General features: G+C 40.0%; 1 protein-coding gene across 1 annotated transcript in view; it reads left to right on the top strand.

Annotated features, from left to right (window-relative positions):
* The window catches only part of LOC150084555 (guanine nucleotide exchange factor for Rab-3A-like), a 160,312-nt gene that overhangs the window by 78,203 nt on the left and 58,163 nt on the right, over window positions 1-23,946 (top strand). The window contains exon 8 of the mRNA XM_090376284.1: window positions 17,268-17,347. Coding sequence (XP_090232410.1) covers window positions 17,268-17,347 — 80 coding nt within the window. The remainder of the gene's footprint in view (window positions 1-17,267; window positions 17,348-23,946) is intronic.

Below are 23,946 nucleotides of genomic sequence, written 5' to 3'. Positions count from 1 at the left end.
CAAATGATAAGGCACCCAGAGACAATCCCGAAATTTCTCACTGAAGGAGTCACATATCTGAAGCCTAAAGACGAAGATACAAGAAACTTGACAAAATACAGGCCAATTACCTGCCTCCCAACAATGTACAAGATCCTGACCATTTGCATAACCAAGAAGATATGAGACTACTTAGAGTGTCAGTGTAATGGCCGAACAGCAGAAATAATGCAAGGAGCAATTAACCATAGATGCCCCAGTTATGGAGCAAGCCTACAAGAAGCACCACAACCTATACACGGCTTACTTCGATTACCGCAAGGCTTTCGACTCTGTACCTCATAGCCGGCTAATAGAGACCCTGAAGATCTACAAGGTCAATCTGATAGTGGCAAACTTCCTAGGAGCAACAGTGGTGAAATAGAGTACCACCATTACACCATTAAGGTCGAGAACATCACAACAGACCAATCCCCATCAGAAGAGGAATCTTTCAGGGAGATGCTCTGAGCCCACTGTGGTTCTGTTTGGCACTCAACCCACTATCCACCATGCTTAATGACAGCAAGTAAGGATATAACCTCAAAGAAGGAAGAAAGAACCAGTACACCCTCACCCACCTGATGTACCTGATGATATCAAGCTCTACGCGGCAACCAAGAAGCAACTCCAGCAACTCCTCCAGATCACCGAAGAATTCAGCAAGGATATCAGGATGGAATTTGGTCTAGACAAACGCAAGACCCATGCACTGTACCAGGAAAAATTAGCCAGACAAAACTACCAGCTGCTGACTGGTAAAGAGATAGAAGCTATGACAGAAGAAGAGACCTACAAATACCTAGAGATGATGCAGGGTCAGCAGTTAGAGCACAAGGAAATGAAGAAGTGCCTGACCGAAAAATATCATGAGAAACTCAGAAGCCTTGCTGAAAGCAAAATTGAATGGAGGGAACACAGATAAAGCCATAAACACCTATGCAGCTCCATTACTAACATACTCCTTTGGGCTCATATGTTGGACTAACGCCGAGCTAGAGGATATCATTCGAAAGACAAGGACAATGATGACCAAGAGCCACCAACACTACCCAAAGTCAGCAGTGGAGAGACTAACAGTAGCTCGGAAAGAGGGGGGAAGGGACCTAATAGAGCAACAGAAAACAGCGATAGTTAACCTGAAGGATTACTTCAAGAACAATGCAACACCACTCCACCAGGCCATAAGAAACATAGATTAGTGGTATACCCAACTCAACCTAAGCGAGGATCCCTCTCCCTCCCCAGATGGCACAAGAAACGAAGCTAGAAAGATGGGCAAAGAAGACACTCCATGGCAGACACTACAATGACCTCCATCAAGATCACATCGATAACACTGCTTCCAATGCATGGCTCACAAGAGGGACGCTCTTCCCCGAGACTGAAGGATTCATGCTGGCCATCCAAGACCAGGTAATAAACATCAGAAACTATAGAAAATACATTGCAAAGGAGCCCGAAATGTCAGATGACGACGATGCCACCTGGCCTCAGAAACGATCCAGCACATGACAGGGGGATGCCCGGTGATCACCCAGACTGAGTACACTCATAGACATGACCAGGTAGCCAGGATAATACATCAGAAGCTAGCGAGGAAATACCTGTTGACCAAAGAAAGTGTACCATACTACAAGTACGAACTGCAGGCAGTACTAGAGACCCCAACCCACAAGCTGTACTGGGACTGCTCCATAATAACGGATAAGACCATCCTGCACAACAGACCGGACATAACCCTTGTGTACAAGATGGAAAAGGTTACCTACATGATTGACATAGTGGTTCCCAACACTACCAATGTCCAGAAAACTCATTAGGAAAAAATTATAAAGTCAATGAACCTGAGACATGAGGTCAAGGAGATGTGGCATATGCAAGAAGTAATGACCATCCCAATCATCGTGTCAACCACCAGTATGGTGCCAAAGACACTATATAGCAGCCTAGCAGCAATAGATATCCCAGAGAACACCTGCAAGGAACTCCTGAAAGTCATAGTTCTGAACACCTGTAGGATAGTCTGAGAGTTCCTCAAACAACAGTAACACCAGACATAACAACCACCCTGTGTACTTGGTAGCAATACCCGTCACAGAGTGGAATCCCCCAATCAAGGAGAAATAATATGAACAACAATAATAATAATCAGTTGAAGGGTGACTGTTATAGAAACTGAAAATCTTGTGGGCTATTCGTGGAATGCTGTAATTAAGGTGTTCCAAGAGTGGATAGGTAAGTGGACAGAGCAGCAGTCACTGGGCCAATGGTGGGTGCCCATGCCTTATCAATAGTCATGGTGAGCAAAGGCTGCCCCACCTTGTGCAAGCCAGAAAATTAGCATTAGCATTAGTCGAGGCCTATGATGCAAGAAAGCAAGCTTATACAGCATCAGCCAAAAAAAAAAAAATAAAATAAACCTTCCCATTTCACCCATCCGGCACGCCAAATATTTGTCTAGTTCAGCCTTAAATTTATTTAAGCTGTCAGCTTCCACAACAACAGATGGAAGTCTGTTCTAGCAATCATCTATCTGCTGGTTAAGGCTAACTTCCGCACATCTGTTCTACAACTGTCTTTCCTCAGTTTGAATCTGTGCCCCCTTAGGTTCTTAGTCTGAGCAAGTGGAAGTATCCCATCAGCATTGAGCCTACTCAAACCATTCAAGGCCTTATACACTTCAATCAGATCGCCTCGCAGGTGCCTAGTCTCCAGATGCTGCAACTTGCAGAACTTAAACCTTTCTTGGTAAGAGCACCCCTTTGTTCCTCTCACCAATCTTGTTGCCCTTCTCTGTACTCGTTCTAGTAACTCTACATCCTTCCTAAAATGAGGCCTCCAGACCTGTATACAGTACTCAAGGTGTGGCCTGACCATTGCCTTATACAAAGGGATAATCACCTTGTCTCTGCTAGCAAAATTCCTATATATCATTGACAAAACTCTGCAACCTGCTCTGGCAGCCCGTCTGCACTGCTCAGAGAACTTCATATCTGACTGTGCAATTACCCCCAGATCTTTTTCCCTGAGTGTAGTACTACAGAGTTGGTATGTTTCTCATGGATTACTGCTATCCATATGCAGTACTTTCCATTTGTCAATGTTAAACTTCAGTTGCCACTTCTCACCCCCATCTGCCTAATTTTCTAGATCCTATTGCAGTGGCATACTGTGTTTAGTGTCATTAACAACCCTGCCAACTTTTGTATCATCTGCAAACTTAGACATTAAGCCTGATATACCTTCATTGATATCATTGATAAATACACATAACAACAATGGGCCCAGCACTGAACCCTGGGGGACTCTGCTAATAACATTAGTCCATGTAGAGCAGCGTCCATTTATTACCACTCTCTGCCATCTCCCACTCAACCATCCCTTTATCCATTGCAGTAACCTTCCCTTAATGCCATAGCACTCCAATTTGTACAGCAGTCTTCCCTGTGCAACAATATCAAAAGCTTTCCTGAAATCAAAATATATGATATCAAAATTATTTTTAGCATCCAGTTCCTTTGTGACCGCATCGTAGTATCCAATCAAATTGGGCAGACAAGACTTCCTCTTAACAGCTGCAACCCAAAATGGTGCCTCCGTAGCCAGGTGGGTAGGAGCAGCAGTGCATAGCACATGCTTCTTGATTAGACTGGGGTTCGAGCCTGTGACCACCAAATATGGAAAATGCGGAAAGGTTAGGGAATGACCACCACATTACCCCGGAGCAATATGGCCTTAGTTGCTAATGCTCGTAAAAAAAAAAAAAAAAAAAAAAAAAAAAAACAAACAACAGCAACCCAAAACAGCAGCAATAGTTTAGACACGTGCTGTGTCTGAACTATTGCTGCTGTCTTATCTAGGTGATCCTGTATCACCTCTTTAACCAGTGACTCTATTTTTTTCCCCAGAACAGAAGGACCTCCATGAGGAATTGGTCACATTTTTAGGAACTGGCTGGATGTGAGGAAAATTTCAAGCATAAGGGGAAACACCTGTGGAACAAGAAAGTGAAAAAAGTTGACACTGAATAGGAGTACAAATTTTGAGAAAAAAATGGAGAAATACCATCAGTATCTGAAGCTTTCTTAGCATCTTAGCTTAACTTCTTTTCCAGGGAAAATAATGGAGTCGCTGGTTAAACAGGTCATGTCGGACCATTTAGACAGGAGTGCAGTTATTTACAGTCACTGAATTGGTTTGTGAAGAGGTGATTTTGTCTGCCCAATCTGATTGGATATTAAGATGCAATAACAAAGGAACTGGATGCAAAAAAAAAGTCATGTTGATTTCATAGATTTGGATTTCAGAAAAGCTTTTGACACTGTTGCACAAAAAAAGATTGCTATAGAAATTGGGGCAATGGCATTAAAAGCAAGTTACTGCTATGGTTAAAGGGACTGCTGATTGGAAGTAGACGGAGTAGTTAGTAATAGTAATAGAGGCATGTGATGCAAGAAAGCAAGCGTATGAGCTTATATAGCATCAGCCAAAAACAAAAAAAAACAAAAAAAAATTCATACAACCATTTCCTCTGAAATTTTGTCCAGTTCCTCCTTGAATTTATATTCTCCAACTGTCTTTCCTCAATTTTAATTTATGCCCCCTTAGGTTTGTAATCTGTGCAAGCGGAAAAATCCCATCAGAATTCATCGTGCTCAACCCATTCAAGGCCTTACACACCTCAATCAGATCGCCTCGCAGGTGCCTAGTCTCCAGCTGCTGCAATTTGCAGAACTTAAGCCTCTCTTGGTAAGAGGACCCCTTCATTCCCCTTACCAATCTTGTTGCCCTTCTCTGTACACGCTCAAGCAAATCTATATCCTTCCTAAAATGAGGCCTCCAGACCTGTACACAGTACTCAAGGCGTGGCCTGACCATAGCCTTATATAAAGCGATAATCACCTCCTTTTTCCCTGCTAACAAAATTCCTGTATATCATTGACAAAATCCCATGACCTGCTCTTGCAGCCTGTCTGCATTGCTCAGAAAATTTCATATCTGACTGCACAATTACTCCCAGATCTCTTTCATTTTCTACCACACTGAGTGTAGTACCACACAGTTGGTACATTCCTCTGGGGTTATTTCTACCCATATGCAGTACTTTGTATTTGTCAATGTTAAACTTCAGTTGCCGCTTCTTAGCCCATCTGCCCAAATTATCTAGATTCTGTTGCAGTAGCACATTGCCATTACTGTCATTAACAACCCTGCCAACCTTTGTATCATCTGCAAACTTCGACACTGAGCCTGATATACCTTCATCTATATCATTGGTGCCTCCGTAGCCAGGTGGGAAGGAGCAGCAGTGCGTAGCACATGCTTCTTGATTAGACCGGGGTTCAAGCCCGTCATCACCAAATACGGAGGATGCGGAAAGGTCAGGGAATGACCACCGCATATACCGGAGCAATATGGCCTTAGTTGCTAATGCTCCTAAAACCAAATAACAACAACAAACATCTATATCATTGATAAATATACAAAACAACAGTGGGCCCTACACCGAACCCTGTGTGACTCCACCAATAACATTAGTCCATGAAGAGCAGCATCCATTGTTGTTTTTGATATTTATTAATGATATTGATGAAGGTAGAGTGAATTCCGGTTATTTGGGCCACCGGTTAATCGGGGCAGCCGTTTATTTGAGGCAAATCTTAAAACACAGAACCCAATCGAGAAAATAGCCAAGGTTTACTTCACTTAATTGGGACAACATGCTGTTTAATCGGGGCAGGAGACCGCAGCACTGGAGACTACCCTACGATTTTCTCCGACCGTACCACATGGTTCGGTTGGATTTCTGGAGGTCACAACCATAAAACAATTAGCAGTTACCTGTTTATTGGACTTTTCTGTTAGTGCAATCTATCATAAACGGATAGTAAACTCAATCTTATTGAATTTGCAATAATACCGACAGCTGGAATTCTGTGGGTTATTTTGGTGAAATGCGTTTACACTTCCATAAAATATTCAATCATATAAAAAAATTAATTTTCAGAATCTTCTCTTCATACCTGTTTTTAAAGCTTCATAACTTGTTACTCCGTTCTCACTTGCTCGTATCTTGTTACTTGCAATTTGTGTTCTTTGTTATTGATTGCTTATCTTTTTACTGTTTTAAATTTTAACCCCCACCCACAATTGTCAATGAACAGAAATGTCAACTAGTTAGTATGTACATATTACAGTACATATTAATTATCCCGTATATTCTTCCGATTTTCACGTATCATTTAATTTTTAAATTGGTAAGATAACAAAGGGTAAATTTGTGCTTAATATATCTTTACTTTTATAGCCTGTGGATAATATTCCTCCTATTTTCGCTAATTAGAATCACTGTTTAATAAAATTAAAATTCAATTCACAAACGTGATCACAATGACCGGCGCTTACTACACATCGTATAGTGAACGGTACTTTACTATGATGACTCCATCGGAACATGATTTGATTGTACAGTGAACCAATTGTAAAGCGGGGGTCCATTGTATTTTTAACTTTTTTTTACATGAAACTTCGGATAATTGGGGTATCCGCTTAATGGGGCCAAAATGCACTAGTCCCGATGTGTCCCAAATAACCGGAATCGACTGTATATCAGGCTTAATGTCTAAGCTTGAAGTTTATACAAAGGTTGGCAGTGTAGTTAATGAGTAATCTAGGTATGCTACTGCAATGAGATATAGAAAAATTAAACAAATGGGCTAAGAAATAACAATTGAAGTTTAACATTGACAAATTCCAAGTACCGCATCTGGGTAGCTCACTCAGGATAGTGTCAAATGAAAAAAGACTTGAGGTAAATGTGCACTTAGATATGTAATTCTCCAAGCATTCAAGACAGGCTGTTACGTGATCTCTGGGGGTTTTGTCAATGATATTAAGAAATTTTGCTAGCAGAGGTAAGGAGATGATTATACTATTGCAAGGCAATGGTTATGCTTCATCTTGACTAATAAATACAGGTCTGGAGTGAGGCTTCATCTTAGGGAGAATGTAGCTCAGTTGAAATGGGTGTAGAGAAGGGCAATGGGATTTCTGAGGGGAACAAATGGGTACTCTTTCCAAGAAAGGCTTCATTTCTGAAAATTGCTCATCTGGAGACTAGGTATCTATGGGGTGATCTGATTAATGTGTTTCAGGCTTTAAATGGATTGAACAAGTCCATTACTAACAGTATTCTTCCTCTTGCTGCAGCAGCATGTTCGAGAGACAACCAATGAGTGTGATAATCTTGATCTGGTTATCAGCAGAGATTATTCGTGCATTAAAAATTTGCAGATAAAGGAACCACTAGATGGCAGTGATCACAATGTACTGATGTGGGATTTACTTAAAATTATAATTGCCATCAGGGTTAAAGGGAAGGGTTTTGCTTCCTTAAAGGTGGCTACAGTGGTCTAAGACAGTTTTTAAATTCTGTACAGTGGGACCAACTGATGATGTTACCAATGGGAAATTATAAGTGGGAAGCATTCAAGGAACTAATCGTAAAAGATACTAGGCTTTTCATACTGATTAATTAAGAAATGTTGTTCAAGGTTTAGGCCTAAATGATGACAGATGAACTAATGAGACTTGTGACAGAGAAGAAAAATGCATGGGATGCATATAAATTATCAGGCAACACAAAAACCTATGGCAGATATAAGCTAGTCTGTATTCAAGTCACAAAGGAGATTAGGTAAGCAAAGACAGATTATTATTATTATTAGCCATATGGTGCAAGGAAGTCTGAGGCTTATGCTACACCAGCCAAAAAAATTTTTTTTTTAAATTACCCTGAGAGAGAGAGAAAGAGAGAGAGAAATAGAAATAGAAGGGAATCACCAAGAAAAAGTAGAAAGCTCAAGACCTAGGGTGTGCCAAGCCCATACTAACCAGATGTGAGCCCCTGATATTATGAGAAATCTTTGGCAAAGGTTGCTAAGAAAAACATCAAAGACTTCTTAACTTATATAAACTCTAGAAGGAAGGGAATGAATCAGATTGGTCCGCTTGATATCGATGGTTCGACTCTTGATAATCCTGCTCGGATCACTGATAATCTGAATGAGTATTTTGCATCTACATTCACACATAAGGAGTTAAGAGAGGAAATTGTCAGATGTTTATCAAACTGTAACAGGGTGCTTAATGATTTTGCAATAACTGAGAGCAAAGTGGAGGAGAAATTGTTGAAGTTAAACATAAGAAAGGCATCTGGGGTGGATGGGATCTATCATGTTATATTAAAGGAGGCAGCAAAGGAAGTAAGCAAACCCTTAGCCCTAATTATGAGATCATCCTTGGACTTGGGAAGTCGCCACAGACTGGAGATGTGCAAATTTATCTCCAATTCACAAAGGGGATCTAAGGGTGACACGAGGAATTACAGACCAGTTAGTTTAATTTCTGTTCCAGGGAAAATAATGGAATCACTGGTTAAAGATGCATTGCAGGATCATCTAGATAAGACTGCAGTAATAATTGAGACATGGCATGGGTTTGTTATGGGAAAGTCTTGTCTGACAAATTTGATTGGATACTGTGATGGAACTGGATGCAAAAAGGATGTAAAAAGGAATTGGATGCACAAAATAATTTTCATATCATATACTTGGATTTCAGGAAAGCTTTTGACACTGTTGTGCGTGGAAGACTACTGTACAAATTGGAGCAGTATGGCATTAAAGGTAAGTTACTACAATGGATAAAAGGGCGGTTGAGTGGGAGAAAGACAGAGTGTGATTCAATGGATGCTGCTTTTCATGGACTAATGTTATTAGTGGAGTCCCCCCGGGTTCGATGTTGGGTCCACTGTTGTTTTTTAATTTATCAATGATATTGTTGAAGGTATATCAGTCTTAATGTTGAAGTTTGCAAATTATACCACGTTTAGCAAGGGTGTTAATGACAGTAATGGCAGTGTGCTACTGCAACAAGGTCTAGAAAATTTGGGAATATGTGCTGAGAAGTGGGAACTGAAGTTTAACATTGACAAATGCAAAGTAATGCATATGAGTAGAAGTAACCCCCAGGGAAATGTACGAACTGTGTGGTACTACATTTAGGGTGGTAGAAAATGAAAAAAGACCTGGGAATAATTGTGCAGTCAGATATGAAGTTTTCTGTGTAATGCAGATAGGCTGCCAGAGCAGGTCATGGGGTATTGTCAATGATATACAGGGTGATTCACTACCAGTGTGACAAACTTACAGGAGGTGTAGGGGGCACAAAGATGAATCGGAATCACATAGCATTGCATGGTCCGAAATGCTTTCATCATGCGGTAAAGGACGTTGAATGGGAGGTCGCATGAACAGCGATCCTGCTGGAAGTCAGCATCTGCGAACTGTTTCTGTTGAAGAAACCAAGTAGCAAAAGTCCTCCGGAGTGGATAGTCTGCAGGCTCCAATGATTGGACGCGTTGCAGATGGTATGAACTCATTTGGTTTGTTGACAGTGTCCTCCATACAGTGGATTGGGAAATACCCAATCGTTGGCCTATCGTTCGAGTACTTGTACTCGGATTGCCTTCTGCAAGACATAGGACATTCTCCTCATTGTCTGGCATCCTCGTCATTCGCTCTCGATTCATGGTACCTCTCATGAAACAACCAGTCTCACGTAACCTTCTGTGCACACGTGCGAAAATCGTATGATGAGGAGCACGCCTGTGCGGGAAACGTTCCTGGTACAAGCGCAGAGCGGTGCATCTGTTACAGTCCGCAGCTCCATACACGAGGTGCATGTTGGCCAGTTCAATGTTTGAATACTCGTCCATCCTACTGCTTCGGGAACTGGTTTGCAAATGCTGACTTCCAGCGGGATCGCTGTTCACGCGACCTCCCGTTCAACATCCTCTACCGCATGACGAAGGCATTTCGGACCCTGCAATGCTATGTGATTCTGATTCATCTTTGTGCCCCCTACACCTCCTGCAAATTTGTCGCACTGGTAGTGAATCACTCTGTATAGGAATTTTGCTGGTAGGGAAAAAGGAGGTGATTATCCCTTTTTTTATAAGGCAATAGTGAGGCTACACCTTGAGTACTGCATACAGATCTGGAGGCCTCATTTTAGGAAGAATGTAGAGTTGCTTGAGCTTATAGAGAGAAAGGCAGCAAGATTGATGAGGGGAACGAAGGAGGCCTTCGTAACAATGGCTGGAGACTAGGTGCCTGCGAGGTGATCTGATTGAAGTATAATAAGGCCTTGAATAGGTTGAGTAACCTGAATTCTGATGGGATTATTCTGCTTAACTCAGATTACGAACCTGAGGGGGCATAAATTCAAATAGGTGTAAGAGAGGATGGATAAATGATGTCAGATGGGCTTCCTCCCCTGGCCGATGCTGTATAAACTTGCTGTCTTCTATCATTTGCCACCACTAATACTACATACTAATTTTATGGCTTTGCTTGGATTGTCTCTGATGATCATCTTAAGCTAATTGGATTACTCAGTGTTGTACAGAAAGCATTCACAAATTACTTTGTTTCCATATTTGTGGACCTGTATAAGCTTGCTGTCTTTCATAATTTGCCACTACTAATACAAAATACTAATTTCATGGCTTTGCTTGAATTAGCTGTGATAATCTTAAGCTAATTGGATTATTCAGTGTTCTACAAGGTGTGTTCACAAAATAGTTTTCTATTCTTATGGAACAGTCGTGCAACAATAAAACATATTGTTCAAGAGTGGGAAAAGAGGAAGGAATTTTTTATATGGGAGAAGTAATATAAAATAATGAGGCATATGGCAGAGAAGAAAAATGCATGGGATACTTACAAATTAACACATGACACAGAAGCCTATGATAGATACAAGTTGATATGCAACCAAGTTACAAAGGAGGTTAGGCAGGCGAAGGCAGATTACGAGAAATCCTTGGCAAGGGATGCAAAGAAAAACAGCAAAGAGTTCTTTACTTATGTAAACTCTAGAAGGATGGGGATGAATCAGATTGGTCCACTTGATATTGATGGGTCAACTGTTGATGATCCTGCTCAGGTAGCTAACAAACTAAATGAATATTTTGCATCGACATTCACACATGAGGAGTTATTCAGCAAGGGGAATGCCAGAGGTGTATTCAACTCTAGCAGTAAGCTACAGAATCTTGAAATAACTGGGAGTAAAGTGAAGGAGAAACTGTTGAAGATAAACACAAGAAAGGCACCCGGGGTGGATGGGATCTATCCAGTTATATTAAAGGAGGCAGCAAAGGAAGTAAGCAAACCCTTAGCCATAATTATGAGAGCTTCCTTGGACTCAGGGGAGGTACCCATAGACTGGAAATGTGCAAATGTGACCCCAATTCACAAAGGAGGATCAAAGGCTGATACAAGTAATTATAGACCTGTGAGCTTAACTTCTGTTCCAGGAAAATTAATGTAGCCACTGGTTAAAGAAGCACTGCAGGATCATTTAGACAAGACTTCAGTTATAGCTCAGACACAGCATGGTTTTGTTAAGGGGAAGTCTTGCCTGACCAACTTGATTGGATACTATGATGCAGTCACAAAAGAACTGGATGCAGGGAATAACTTTGATATTATATACTTGGATCTTAGAAAGGCTTTTGATACTGTTGCACATGGAAGACTGCTACACAAATTGGAGCAGTGTGACATTGGAGGCAAATTGCTGCTATGGATAAAGGGGTGGTTGAGGGGGAGAAGACAGAGAGTGGTAATCAATGGACACTGCTCATCGTGGACTAATGTTATTAGTGGAGTCCCTCAGGGCTCAGTGTTGGGTCCATTATTGTTTTCTGTATTTATAAATGATATTGATGATGGTATATCAAGCTTAATGTCCAAGTTTGCAGATGATACAAAGGTTGGCAGGGTTGTCAAGGACACTACTGACACTATGCTGCTGCAACAGGATCTGGAAAGGTTGAGCAGATGGGCTGAGAGGTGGCAAATGAAGTTTAACATTGACAAATGTAAAGTACTACACATGGGAAACAGCAACCCCAGAGCAACATATCAACTCTGTGGTACTACACTGACAGTGGTAGAGAATGAAAGGGACTTGGGGGTGATTGTGCAGGCAGATATGAAGTTCTCTGAGCAGTGCAGACGGGCTGCAAGAGTAGCTCATGGAGTATTGTCAATGATATACAGGAATTTTTCCAGCAGGGATAAGGAGGTGATTATTCCATTGTATAAGGCAATGGTCAGGCCACACCTAGAGTACTGTATACTGGTCTGGAGGCCTCATTTCAAGAAGGATGTAGAGCTGCTGGAACGAGTACAGAGAAGGGCAACAAGATTAGTGAATGGAACAAAGGGGTGCTCTTACGAAGAAAGGCTTAAGTTTTGCAAATTATAGTGTCTGGAGACTAGGCACCAGCGAGGTGATCTGATAGAGGTGTATAAAGCCTTGAATGGTTTAAGCATGCTCAATGCTGGTGGGATTCTTCCTCTAGCTCAGAAAAATCACCTGAGGGGGCATAAATTCAAATTGAGAAAAGACAGATGTAGGATAGACGTGCGGAAATTTGCCTTTAGCCAGCGGGTGGTTGGTTGGTGGAACAGACTGCCATCCCTTGTGGTGGAGGTTGATAGCCTAAATAAGTTTAAGGCTCAGCTGGACAGGTATTTTGAACGAACAGAGGGGTGAAGTGGAAGTGGGCTTTTTTTTTTTTTTGACTGATGCTGCATAAGCTTGCTTTCTTGCATCAAATGCCTCTACTAATGCTAATGCTAATGCTAATATGGCCCAGTGGTTGAACTAAAAAAAAAGGTTCATTTTCCAACTTTGTATATAAAGCGTAGATTAATTTAGAATTTTATTAAGGTTCTGGATAAAGAAGGAAGTGGATTCTGCTACCTGAGGGAAGTGCTTCCCAATTTATCAGATACAAACCAAAGGAAGGAATTTTCTTTGGCTTCCATTAAAGAAACTCCTCAAAGATAATACATTTGAGAGAAAGCTACAGGATACTGATGTAGTAGCTTGGTGATTATTTAAAACAGTTGTGAGCAGATTTCTTGAAAAATAAAAGAAGATAATTATGAATTTCTGGTATCAACTTTTTTACGATGTGATAAAGATAGGTGCTGCCAAATTTCTTTGAAAATTCATATTTTTTGTTCCCATCTCAGTTTTTTTTCACTCAAAATTTGGGAGATATAAGCACTGAACAAGGGGAATGGCATCATCAGGAGCTATCTGCTATGGAAAAGCAGTAAAGGTCGCTGTAATACTGTCATAATGCAAGGTTAGCTGTTTTGTGAAAGGGAAAGCAAAATGGACGATAAAAAACTCAAAGTGGCAACCATTTCTACGGAAGTGGAATGTGTGTAGTACATTAAATGTTTGAATATGACTCATTTTTAAAATGTATTATCATGATATTAGAAATTAATTGTCCACATGTTATTAAAATTTTAGTATTTTTACTGAAATTCATTAATTCAGTGGAAACGTGATAGAATCTGTCATAATTATGGTAGTGGTAGTAGTAGTGGCATGTGATGCAAGAAAGCAAATGTATGAGCTTATGCAGCATCAGCCAAAAAAAAAAAAAAAAAATCACACCATTCCCTCCAAATGCCTGTCCAGTTCCTCCTTAAATTTATTCAACCTATCAACTTCCACAACGACAGATGGAAGTTTGTTCCAGCAATTAAAAACCCGCTGGCTAAAGGCAAATTTCCGCACATCTGTTCTACATCTGTCTTTTCTTAATTTGAATTTATGCCCCCTTAGGTTCGTAATCTGAACAAGTGGAAGGATCCCATCAGAATTCAGCGTGCTCAATCCATTCAAGGCCTTATATACCTCAATCAGATCACCGCGCAGGTGCCTAGTCTCCAGCCACTGCAATTTGCAGAACTTAAGCCTCTCTTGGTAAGAGGATCCCTTCATTCCCCTCACCAATCTTGTTGCCCTTCTCTGTACCCGCTCAAGTAAATCTACATCCTTCCTAAAATGAGGTCTCTAGACCTGTATGCAGTACTCAAGGCGTTGCGTGACCATTGCCTTATACAGAGGGATAATCACCTCCTTTTCCCTGCTAGCAAAATTCCTATATATCATTGATAAAACCCTATGACCTGCCCTGGCAGCCTGTCTGCATTGCTCAGAGAACTTCATATCTGACTTCACAATTACTCCCAGGTCTTTTTCATTTTCTACCACCTTAAGTGTAGTACCACACAGTTGGTACGTTTCTCTGGGGTTATTTCTACCCATATGCAGTACTTTGCATTTGTCAAGGTTAAACTTCAGTTGCCACTTCTTAGCCCATCTGCCCAAATTATCTAGATCCTGTTGCAGTAGCAGACTGCCATTACTGTCATTAACAACCCTGCCAACCTTTGTATCAACTGCAAACTTCGACATTAAGCCTGATATACCTTCATCAATATCATTGATAAATATACAAAACAGCAGTGGACCTAACACTGAACCCTGTGGGACTCCACTAATAACATTAGTCCAAGAAGAGCAGCACCCATTGATTACCACCCTCTGTCTTCTCGCACTTAACCATCCTTTTATCCATTGTAGCAACTTACCCTTAATACCATTCTGCTCCAATTTGTACAATAGTCTTCCATGCGCAACAGTGTCAAAAGCTTTCCTGAAATCCAAATATATGATATCAAAATTGTTTTTTGCATCCAGTTCCTTTGTAACCACATCATAATATCCTATCAAATTTGTCAGACAAGACTTTCCCTTAACAAACCCATGCTGTGTCTGAATTATTGCTGCAGTCTTGTCTAGATGATCCTGCAATGCATCTTTAACCAGCGACTCCATTATTTTACCCGGAACAGAAGTTAAACTAACTGGTCTGTAATTACTCGTGTCACCCTTCGATCCCCCTTTGTGAATTGGGGATACATTTGCACATCTCCAGTCCGTGGGAACCTCCCCTGAGTCCAAGGATGCTCTCATAATTATGGCTAAGGGTTTGCTTAGTTGCTTTGCTGCCTCCTTTAATATAACTGAATAGATCCCATCCACCCCAGGTGCTTTTCGTACGTTTAACTTCAACAATTTCTCTTCCACTTTGCTCTCAGTTATTACAAGATCATTAAGCACCCTGCTACAATTTGATAACCTTCTGCCATTTTCAAACCTTAATAATTCCTCACATGTGAATGTAGATGCAAAATACTCATTCAGTTTGTTTGCTATCTGAGCAGGATCATCAACAGTCGAACCATCGATGTCAAGTGGACCAATCAGATTCATCCCCTTCCTTTTAGAGTTTATATAAGTAAAGAAATCCTTGCTGTTTTTCTTAGCATCTTTTGCCAAGGATTTCTCGTAATCTGCCTTCGCCTGCCGAACCTCCTTTGTGACCTGATTACAGATTAACTTATATCTGCCATAGGCTTCTGAGTCGCTTGATAATTTATATGCATCCCATGCATTTTTCTTCTCTGTTACGAGTCTCATTAGTTCATTTGACAACCATTTAGGCCTAAACCTTGAACAATATTTCTTAATAGGTATGAAACTTTTAGTAGCTTCCACGATTAATTCCTTGAATGCTTCCCACTTAGAATTTACTGTTGGTAACATCGTCAGTTGATCCCACTGTACAGAATTTAAAAACTGTCGGAGACCACTGTACTCGCCTTTACGGAAGCAAAAACCCTTTCCTTTACCCCTGATGGTAATTAAATCTTTAAGTAAATCCCACGTCAGTACACTGTGATCACTGCCACCTAGTGGTTCTTTTATCTGCAAATTCCTAATACATGAATGATCACTGCTGATAACCAGATCAAGAGTATTACTTTCTCTGGTTGCCTCTCGAACATGCTGCTGCAGAAAGCAATCATCCAATAAATCCACAAAAGTCTGACTAGTGTGTGAGTGTGCCTAACCCACAAGTTCCAGTCAATATCTGGGAAGTTAAAATCCCCCATTATAAGACATTCCGATTTACTAGCCCCACTCTATTTCTCTGTACAATTGTTCATTGTACTCATTCGAGTCATTAGGCCTATAACACACTCCTACTCTAATTTTTGCTTTCGCAGTGCTTATGTCACACCAAACTGACTCAACAGTGCACTGTTCATCTATATCAACTGGATGCACTTCTTTTGATTTTATGTTTTTCTTTATTAACAGCATAACACCTCCTCCCTTCCTATCCTTTCTGTACACATTGTACTCCCCAAATTCCAGTTCGGCATTCCTTATATCTGTGTGACACCACGTCTCTGATATCCCAACAATATCCGCCTTTGATGTCTTGACCAACACTTCAAATTCATCAAATTTATTTACTATACTTCTAGCATTGGTATACATGCAAGTATACATGCACCTATTCCTATTCCCAGCCACTCTAACACATCCCATATACCCACCTGTTTCACGATGACTGACATCCGTCCCTGAAACCCCCAACACCCCTCGCTCCAGGTCGCTACTTATTCTAATAGAAGTTGTGCAAGAATCACCTTCACCTCTGCCTACGGGTACTGTTAAACTATTAGTCCTTGTATCCCCCCAAGCTATCAGTTTTCCGACCCACCTAACACTGCCTCGATAGCATCAGCAAATATTCTTGCACCCTTTCTATTTAAGTTTATCCCGTCCCTGTAGAAGCAATCTTTCCTGTTAACAAGTACAGTCCAGGCTGAAAAAAATTCTACCCCTTGAGCCTTGCACAATCTTTCCAGGGCCGAATGGATCGACAAGGCTCTCATCGTATACTCCCTCCTATCGTGTCTGGGCAGAATTGCAGACACTTTCAAATTCAACCCTACTTCACGGCTTTTTTTCAGCAGTGACCTGTACTTGTTAAGTAATTCTGCCGGTCTCCTACTCTTAATATCATTAGTGCCAACGTGTACAACTATATCACCTTTTGTGCCCTTAAAAGATGATATCTGCTCTACAACGTCATCAACCTTTGCCCCTGGCAGACATACCCTAGTCCTGTTCCACCTATCCTTTTTACACAATTTTTGGAATCAGCAGATCAGTTTCCTTTAGAATCTGCAACCTTTGCTCCCGAGATACTTTTTTTTTTTTTTGTAGTCAGTGTAATTATTCTTATTAGAATGAGACCTGAAATAATAGTTGACTAACTTTTGATTTGTGTTCTACTGCATAGTACTTTTCATGGGGAGAAAAAGCCCTTTGCAAATGTTCTTTGGCTTGATTTTTCTCACTTAGTAATTACATGCAGTTTCACGATGTTCTTAAAAAAATTGTTAATGATATTCTGAACATTGTTTTTTTTTTTTTTTTTTCAGCTTTCAGAAAGAGTTCTTCATGCTGTTGAGAATAACAACATACTAATTGAATTGCTTGGTGACAAGTCCAAGTTTTCCAAGTAAGTACAATATAAACATGAAAAAAAAAAAATTATGATTACATACCATACAAAGAAAAACCATTGGTTATAATTATTACTTTCAGATTATTATATGAAATGGACTGTGTTGCCTTATGTTGCTTATCATCCTGAATGTTAAGGCAAAACTGTATGCTATGAAAATTTGGTGGCATTGTTACTGAAGACAGAACAGAATGATGCCATTATTGGCAGCATAATGCAAGGAAACAAAACGTATACAGCACCAGCCATATAAAAAATTAAAAAAAAAAATAATAAAAAAAAAAAATAATAATTTGCTCCATCCTTCCAGTAATTTGGCCAAACTCTATAAATTTATTCAAACTCCCCACTTCTGCAACACTATATGGAAATATTTCCATCTAGTGTTGGGGAACCACCAATTACTCTTTAGCTAAATGCCAAAATGTTGAATAACCAATTATCTTTGATACCTTTTAATAAGGACACCATGCATTTCCTTACTTTTTAGAATTTGCTATTGACAGAAGTCCACTCTTTCTTGGTAAGAATATCCTATTGTGCCAAAAATAGGATATTCTTTTGCTTTCTCTGCATCCTTTCCAACAGATCTACATCTTTCTTAAAATGAGATTTCCAAACCTGTATTCTGTATTTCAGATATGACTTAACCATTACTTTATACAATGGAATAATCAACTCTTTGTCCCTGCTGGAAATTTTGGTACCACCCAATTGGTAAGTTATTCTAGAATTACTGCTACTGAAATACACTATCTTCCCTATATCACTGTTAAATCTCAGTTGCCATTTTTCAGCACATTTGTTTAGTTTATCTATATCTTCTTGATGTAATATATACTAATTGCTGTCATTAACTAGTGGCAATCTTTATGTTATCAACAAACGTAGGCACCAAACTTGAAATAACTAAATTAGTATCATTAATAAATATTAAAAGCAGTAAGAAACACTGTCACATAATACCATGAAGAGCATTCAACATTTATAACCACTCTTTGTCTCCTACCAAATTACCTTCCCTTTATTCATAATAGCAAGTTATGTATATGATACACTATCAAAGAATTTACCCAAATCCAAGTATGGGACATCAGAATTATTATTTGCATCCAGATCATTTGTTACTTTATCAAAGTGGCTAATCAGATTACTCAGGCATGATCTACCTTTAACAAAACAAATCCGTGCTATGATCGCCTTATGGCTCTACTCCAGTTGAGATCATCTTGCATTACTTTTTTAATTCTTGGTTATTTTATTTTCCCCTGGCACAGAGGTCAAATTTAAAGGACTGTAATTACTCACTTCACCATTTGATCCACTCTTATGAATAGGAGATACATTTGCACATCTTTGGTCTTCAGGTACTTCTGAATCCAAAGGTGCCCTCCTTATTGTGGCTGAAGTTTTAAATACCACTTCATTTTTTTTTTCAACTTCTTTTAATATACAGTAAAAGTAAAAAAGAATTAATATACAGTAGAACCTTATAAATTGAACATTTAAGAATCTAACACTTTTTGAATATTTCTCTGAGGTAGTCAACTTTCCAAGAGCAGAGGGGAAACAAGCTGCCTTAAAAAAACACTGCAGTTACTAGATTTATGCATTGTTTCATTAATAATTTGCATGTCACAGTTTCTTTCTGTTTTACTTATTTCCCACACTGCACATCATTCTTTTTATGTTTTTGCAATATGTAAAATTATTCATTTTGCAAGACATTCAGTACTAGTTCACAGCATAGTACTTAGCAGTACCGTAGTATGTGTTTAATTTTTAAGGCAATTCAATTGTGGAAATCATATTATACTCTTTATACTGAAATTAAAAAATATTGGACAATCAACAACACCCATACTGCAGGCAGGATTTAAACCCATTACCTTTATTTCTTAGGCAGGCACACCTTGTTAACAGGAGAAACTGCTTCTACAGGGGTTGCTTCCGTAGCCAGGTGGGCAGGAGCAGCAGTGCGTAGCACACGCTTCTTGATTAGACCGGGGTTCGAGTCTGTGACCACCAAATATGGAGGATGCAGAAAGGTCAGGGAATGACCACCGCATATCCCCGGAGCAATATGGCCTTAGTTGTTAATGCTCTTAAAAACCAAATAACAAACAACAACAACAACAACAAGCTTCTACAGGAATGGGATACACTTAAATAGAAAGGGTGCAAGAATATTTGCTGATGCTATTGAGGCAGTGTTAGGTGGGTTAGAAAACTGCTAGCTTGGGGGGGATTCACAGACTAAAAGGCTAAAAGTAGCCTCAGGCAGAGGTGAAGGTGATTCTTGCACTATTTCCATTAGAATAATAAGCAGCGGCCTGGAGCAAGGGGTGCTGGGGGTTTCAGGAACTGATGGCAGTCATCATGAAACAAATAAATATATCAGATGTGTTAGGGTAACTAAAAATAAGAATAGGTGCATGTATACTTGCATGTATACCAATGAAAGAAGTATAGTAAATAAATTTTATGAATTTGAAGTGTTGGTCAAGACATCAAAGGCGGATATTGTTGAGATATCAGAGACGTGGGGTCACACAGATATTAGGAATGCAGAATTGGAATTTGGGGAGTACAATGTGTACAGAAAGGATAAGAAGGGAGGAGGGGTTATGCTGTTAATTAAGAAAAACCTAAAATCAAAGGAAGTGCATCCAGTTGACATTGATGGACAGTGCAAAATGGCTGAATTAGAACTTCTGGTTAGGACAACTAGCTCTAACATAATAGAGCTAACAGAGATGTGCTACCCAGAAATTGGAGATGATGGGTTCCGTTTTGGTATGTATAATGTATTTAGGAAAGACAGGGATGATAGAAGGATGATTTTGATAAGAAGTCATGCTTCTTATCAAAAGCAGCCTGAGCATGAGAAGATATTTTGCTGAGTCTGAAATTACTTCTGCCAACATAGAATCTGTGTGGTACGAGTTAGTGGAAAGCAAAGAGAAGTAATGAGAGTGGGAGTAATCTATAGACCAGAAGATTTTTCAGAGTATGATGAGAGTTTTTACACACAGATGGAATTGTCAAGAAAGTGTTAATGTCTTATTATGGATGTCTTCAATCTGCCCATAATTGAGTGGAATAAGTGGGAGACAAACTCGCTATGGAGAACAAAGTTTTTAAATAAATTAAATGATTATTATTTGTACCAGCATGTTAGGGAAAATACTAGGGGTAAGCGTATTCGTGACCTCATCATTACTCACGAATCATATGACATCACAGGGCTTAAAGTACAGGAACTATTGGCAGGTAGCAATCACACAGTCATTAGTTGGTAGATGAAGAAAGATGTTGCAGCAGTTGAAGGAACTGGATTTAATTTCTGAAATGGTGCTACATGGCATCTATTAATTTGGTTTTTGGACCACTGTTGTTTCTCATTTTTATAAACGAAATCGATGAAAGGATAAAGGGCATAGTGTTAAAATAATTTGCAGCAACATAAAGTTTGGGAAAGTTGTTAATACATTAGAATCATGGAATACCTGTACAGCAATAATCACAGAAGCCATGAATGCATATGTCCCATTAAGAAAATATGTCACGAGGAGGATGCCGAGGTGGATGAATATGGAGCTGGGCATTCTAATAGAGAAGAGCAAAATAGCATGAGAAAGTTACAGAGGGATAAAAAGTACTGAAGCCTACAACAGCTACAATTTGATGTGAATAGTATCACAGTTAAGGTTAGGGAGGCCAGAGCTGAGCATCAGAAAGCACTGACTAAGAGAGCAAAAAATGGGGGACAAGGAGTTTTTCATGTATGCGAACACAAATAGGAAGAAAACAAATCAGATTGGACCCTTGTCTATTTGTTGGGAAAAAGTCTTAGATAACTTAGCAGATGTTGCTAATGAATTGAGTGGTATTTTGCATCAATCTCTACTGACAAAACACCCCTTATTATGAAATTAGTGATTTCAAAATTGCAGATGACTGTTTATTATAAAAACATTTGAACATAAAGGTAAGTAAGCTCCTGGAGTTCATGGCTTGTATGCAGTAATTTTTGAGGCAGGCAGCCAGAGAGTGTATTGAACCACTGAGGTTAATTATGAAGGCATCACTGGACTCAGGAGAGATTTCTTAGGATTGGAGAAGTGCCAGTATATTGCCAATGAACAAAGGTGGTTCTTAGAGTGAAGTCAGTAACTATAGACCCTTGTCTTGGACCCTTCACCCCCCCACCACTGAAGTGGTGGAGAGGGGAAGTCTTAGAGGCAGTGATCATGAGTGAAATCCAGGAACATTTAGGTAGAATTAGATTGAATGCTACTTCTAGATGAAACATGGTTTTGTTAAGGGAAAATCATGTTTAAATTATGTAGTAATCTATTTTGACACAGTTACTCATGACCTGGATGTAGGGAAAAATTTACATAGCTTATTTGTATTTTAGCAAGACATTTGACACAGTGCCATATGAGAGGTTACTGTATAAGCTGGAATTATATTGGGATTACTGAAAAGATTGTAATATGGATTGCAGAGTGGCTGCAAGGCAGAAGGCAGTGGGTTGTAATTAATGAATATTTTTCAGATTGATGTCATGTCAGATTGGTTTTTGGACCACTGTTGTTTTTCATTTTCATAAACAACATCGATGAAAGGATAAAGGGCATGGTGTTAAAATAATTTGCAGTGGCATACAGATTGGGAAAGTTGTTAACAATTTATTTTATTTTATTTTATCAGTGCCAAGAAGTGCTCCTTCGAGATTACTCCAGCAGGTTTCAAGGATAGCAGAAATTGGCAACTATGTTTTTATGCAGCAAAATGCAGTCTTATACTTGGTGGGTCGAAATAAAAACAGTAGAAGATAAAAGTGATCTGGGAGTTACAATATGGGAAATATGAAATTTTCTGAGCAAACAGGTGACCAGGAAAGCCCATGGTGTCCTATCAATGATTTATCAAACAATATCCTGCAGAGTTAGGGAGGTTATAATCACACTATATTATAATCTGGCAGTTCCCCCCCCCACACACACATAGCAGCTGCCACAATTGTGGCAGCTGCTATGTGGGGGGGGGGAAGACTGCGAGAAGGCTCCAGGACCGCCTCATGGAACATGAAAGAGCCATTCGGCTAGGTGACTACACTCAGCAGTTGCACAACATTTTTGGTTGATGCAACACAACCTCAATCCCAGTTGCAATACCGAGGTGGTTGACCAATCCTGCCGCTATGTTCACCATCTGTGGCTAGAGTCACTATACATATCTAGTTGTAATGTTTTAAACCACAATAGAGAGGTTTACAACTACACCCAGTCTTAGTTTGTTGTTTGTTTGTTATTTGGTTTTTAGGAGCATTAGCAACTAAGGCCATATTGCTCCGGGAATATGCGGTGGTCATTCTCTGACCTTTCCGCATCCTCCGTATTTGGTGGTGACGGGCTCGAACCCCAGTCTAATCAAGAAGCATGTGCTACGCACTGCTGCTCCTTCCCACCTGGCTACGGAGGCACCTACCCAGTCTTAGAGTCTGTAGTGTTACAACATGACAAACGCCAGCAGTCAGCCCATATACGCATCCTGTACCAGCAACAATCACCTAAATCTAAATGATTCAGCATTCATGCATACTCGTGCACACTTTTTACTTAACATTACCACACTCTGCGCATTCCATTCATAATGTTTTATATTTATATTTTATATTTATGTATGTATGTACTCCTATGGCTGGCGACTCCGTAGCCAGGTGGGAAGGAGCAGCAGTGCATAGCACACGTTTCTTGATTAGACCGAGGTTCGAGCCCGTACCCACCGAATACGGAGGATGCGGTAGGTCAGGGAATGACCACCGCATATTCCCGGAGCAATATGGCCTTAGTTGCTAATGCTCCAAAAAACCAAACAACACAACACAACACAACACACTCCTATGGCTGAGGAAGTAGTAGTAGTAGTGGCATGTGATACAAGAAAGAAAGTGTATGAGCTTATGCAGCATCAGCCAAAAAAAAAAAAAAAAAAAAAATCACACCATTCCCTCCAAATTGCCTGTCCAGTTCCTCCTTAAATTTATTTAACCTATCAACTTCCACAACGACAGATGGAAGTTTGTTCCAGCAATTAACCACCCGCTGGCTAAAGGCAAATTTCCGCACATCTATCTTTTCTTAATTTGAATTTATGTCCCCTTAGGTTCGTAATCTGAACAAGTGGAAGAATCCCATCAGAATTCAGCATGCTCAACCCATTCAAGGCCTTATACACCTCAATCAGATCACCGTGCAGGTGCCTAGTCTCCAGCCACTGCAATTTGCAGATCTTGGTAAGAGGATCCCTTCATTCCCCTCACCAATCTTGTTGCCCTTCTCTGTACACGCTCAAGCAAATCTACATCCTTCCTAAAATGAGGCCTCTAGACCTGTACGCAGTACTCAAGGCGTGGCCTGACTATTGCCTTATACAGAGGGACAATCACCTCCTTTTCCCTGCTAGCAAAATTCCTATATATCATTGACAAAACCCCATGACCTGCCCTGGCCGACTGTCTGCATTGCTCAGAAAACTTCATATCTGACTGCACAATTACTCCCAGGTCTTTTTCATTTTCT

The sequence above is a fragment of the Mastigoproctus giganteus genome, chromosome 6 (assembly GCF_048544385.1).
Source record: "Mastigoproctus giganteus isolate SK-2022 chromosome 6, ASM4854438v1, whole genome shotgun sequence".
Taxonomy (NCBI): domain Eukaryota; kingdom Metazoa; phylum Arthropoda; class Arachnida; order Uropygi; family Thelyphonidae; genus Mastigoproctus; species Mastigoproctus giganteus.
The sequence above is the reverse complement of the archived record's forward strand: the minus strand, read 5'-3'. Positions and strand labels throughout refer to the sequence as shown.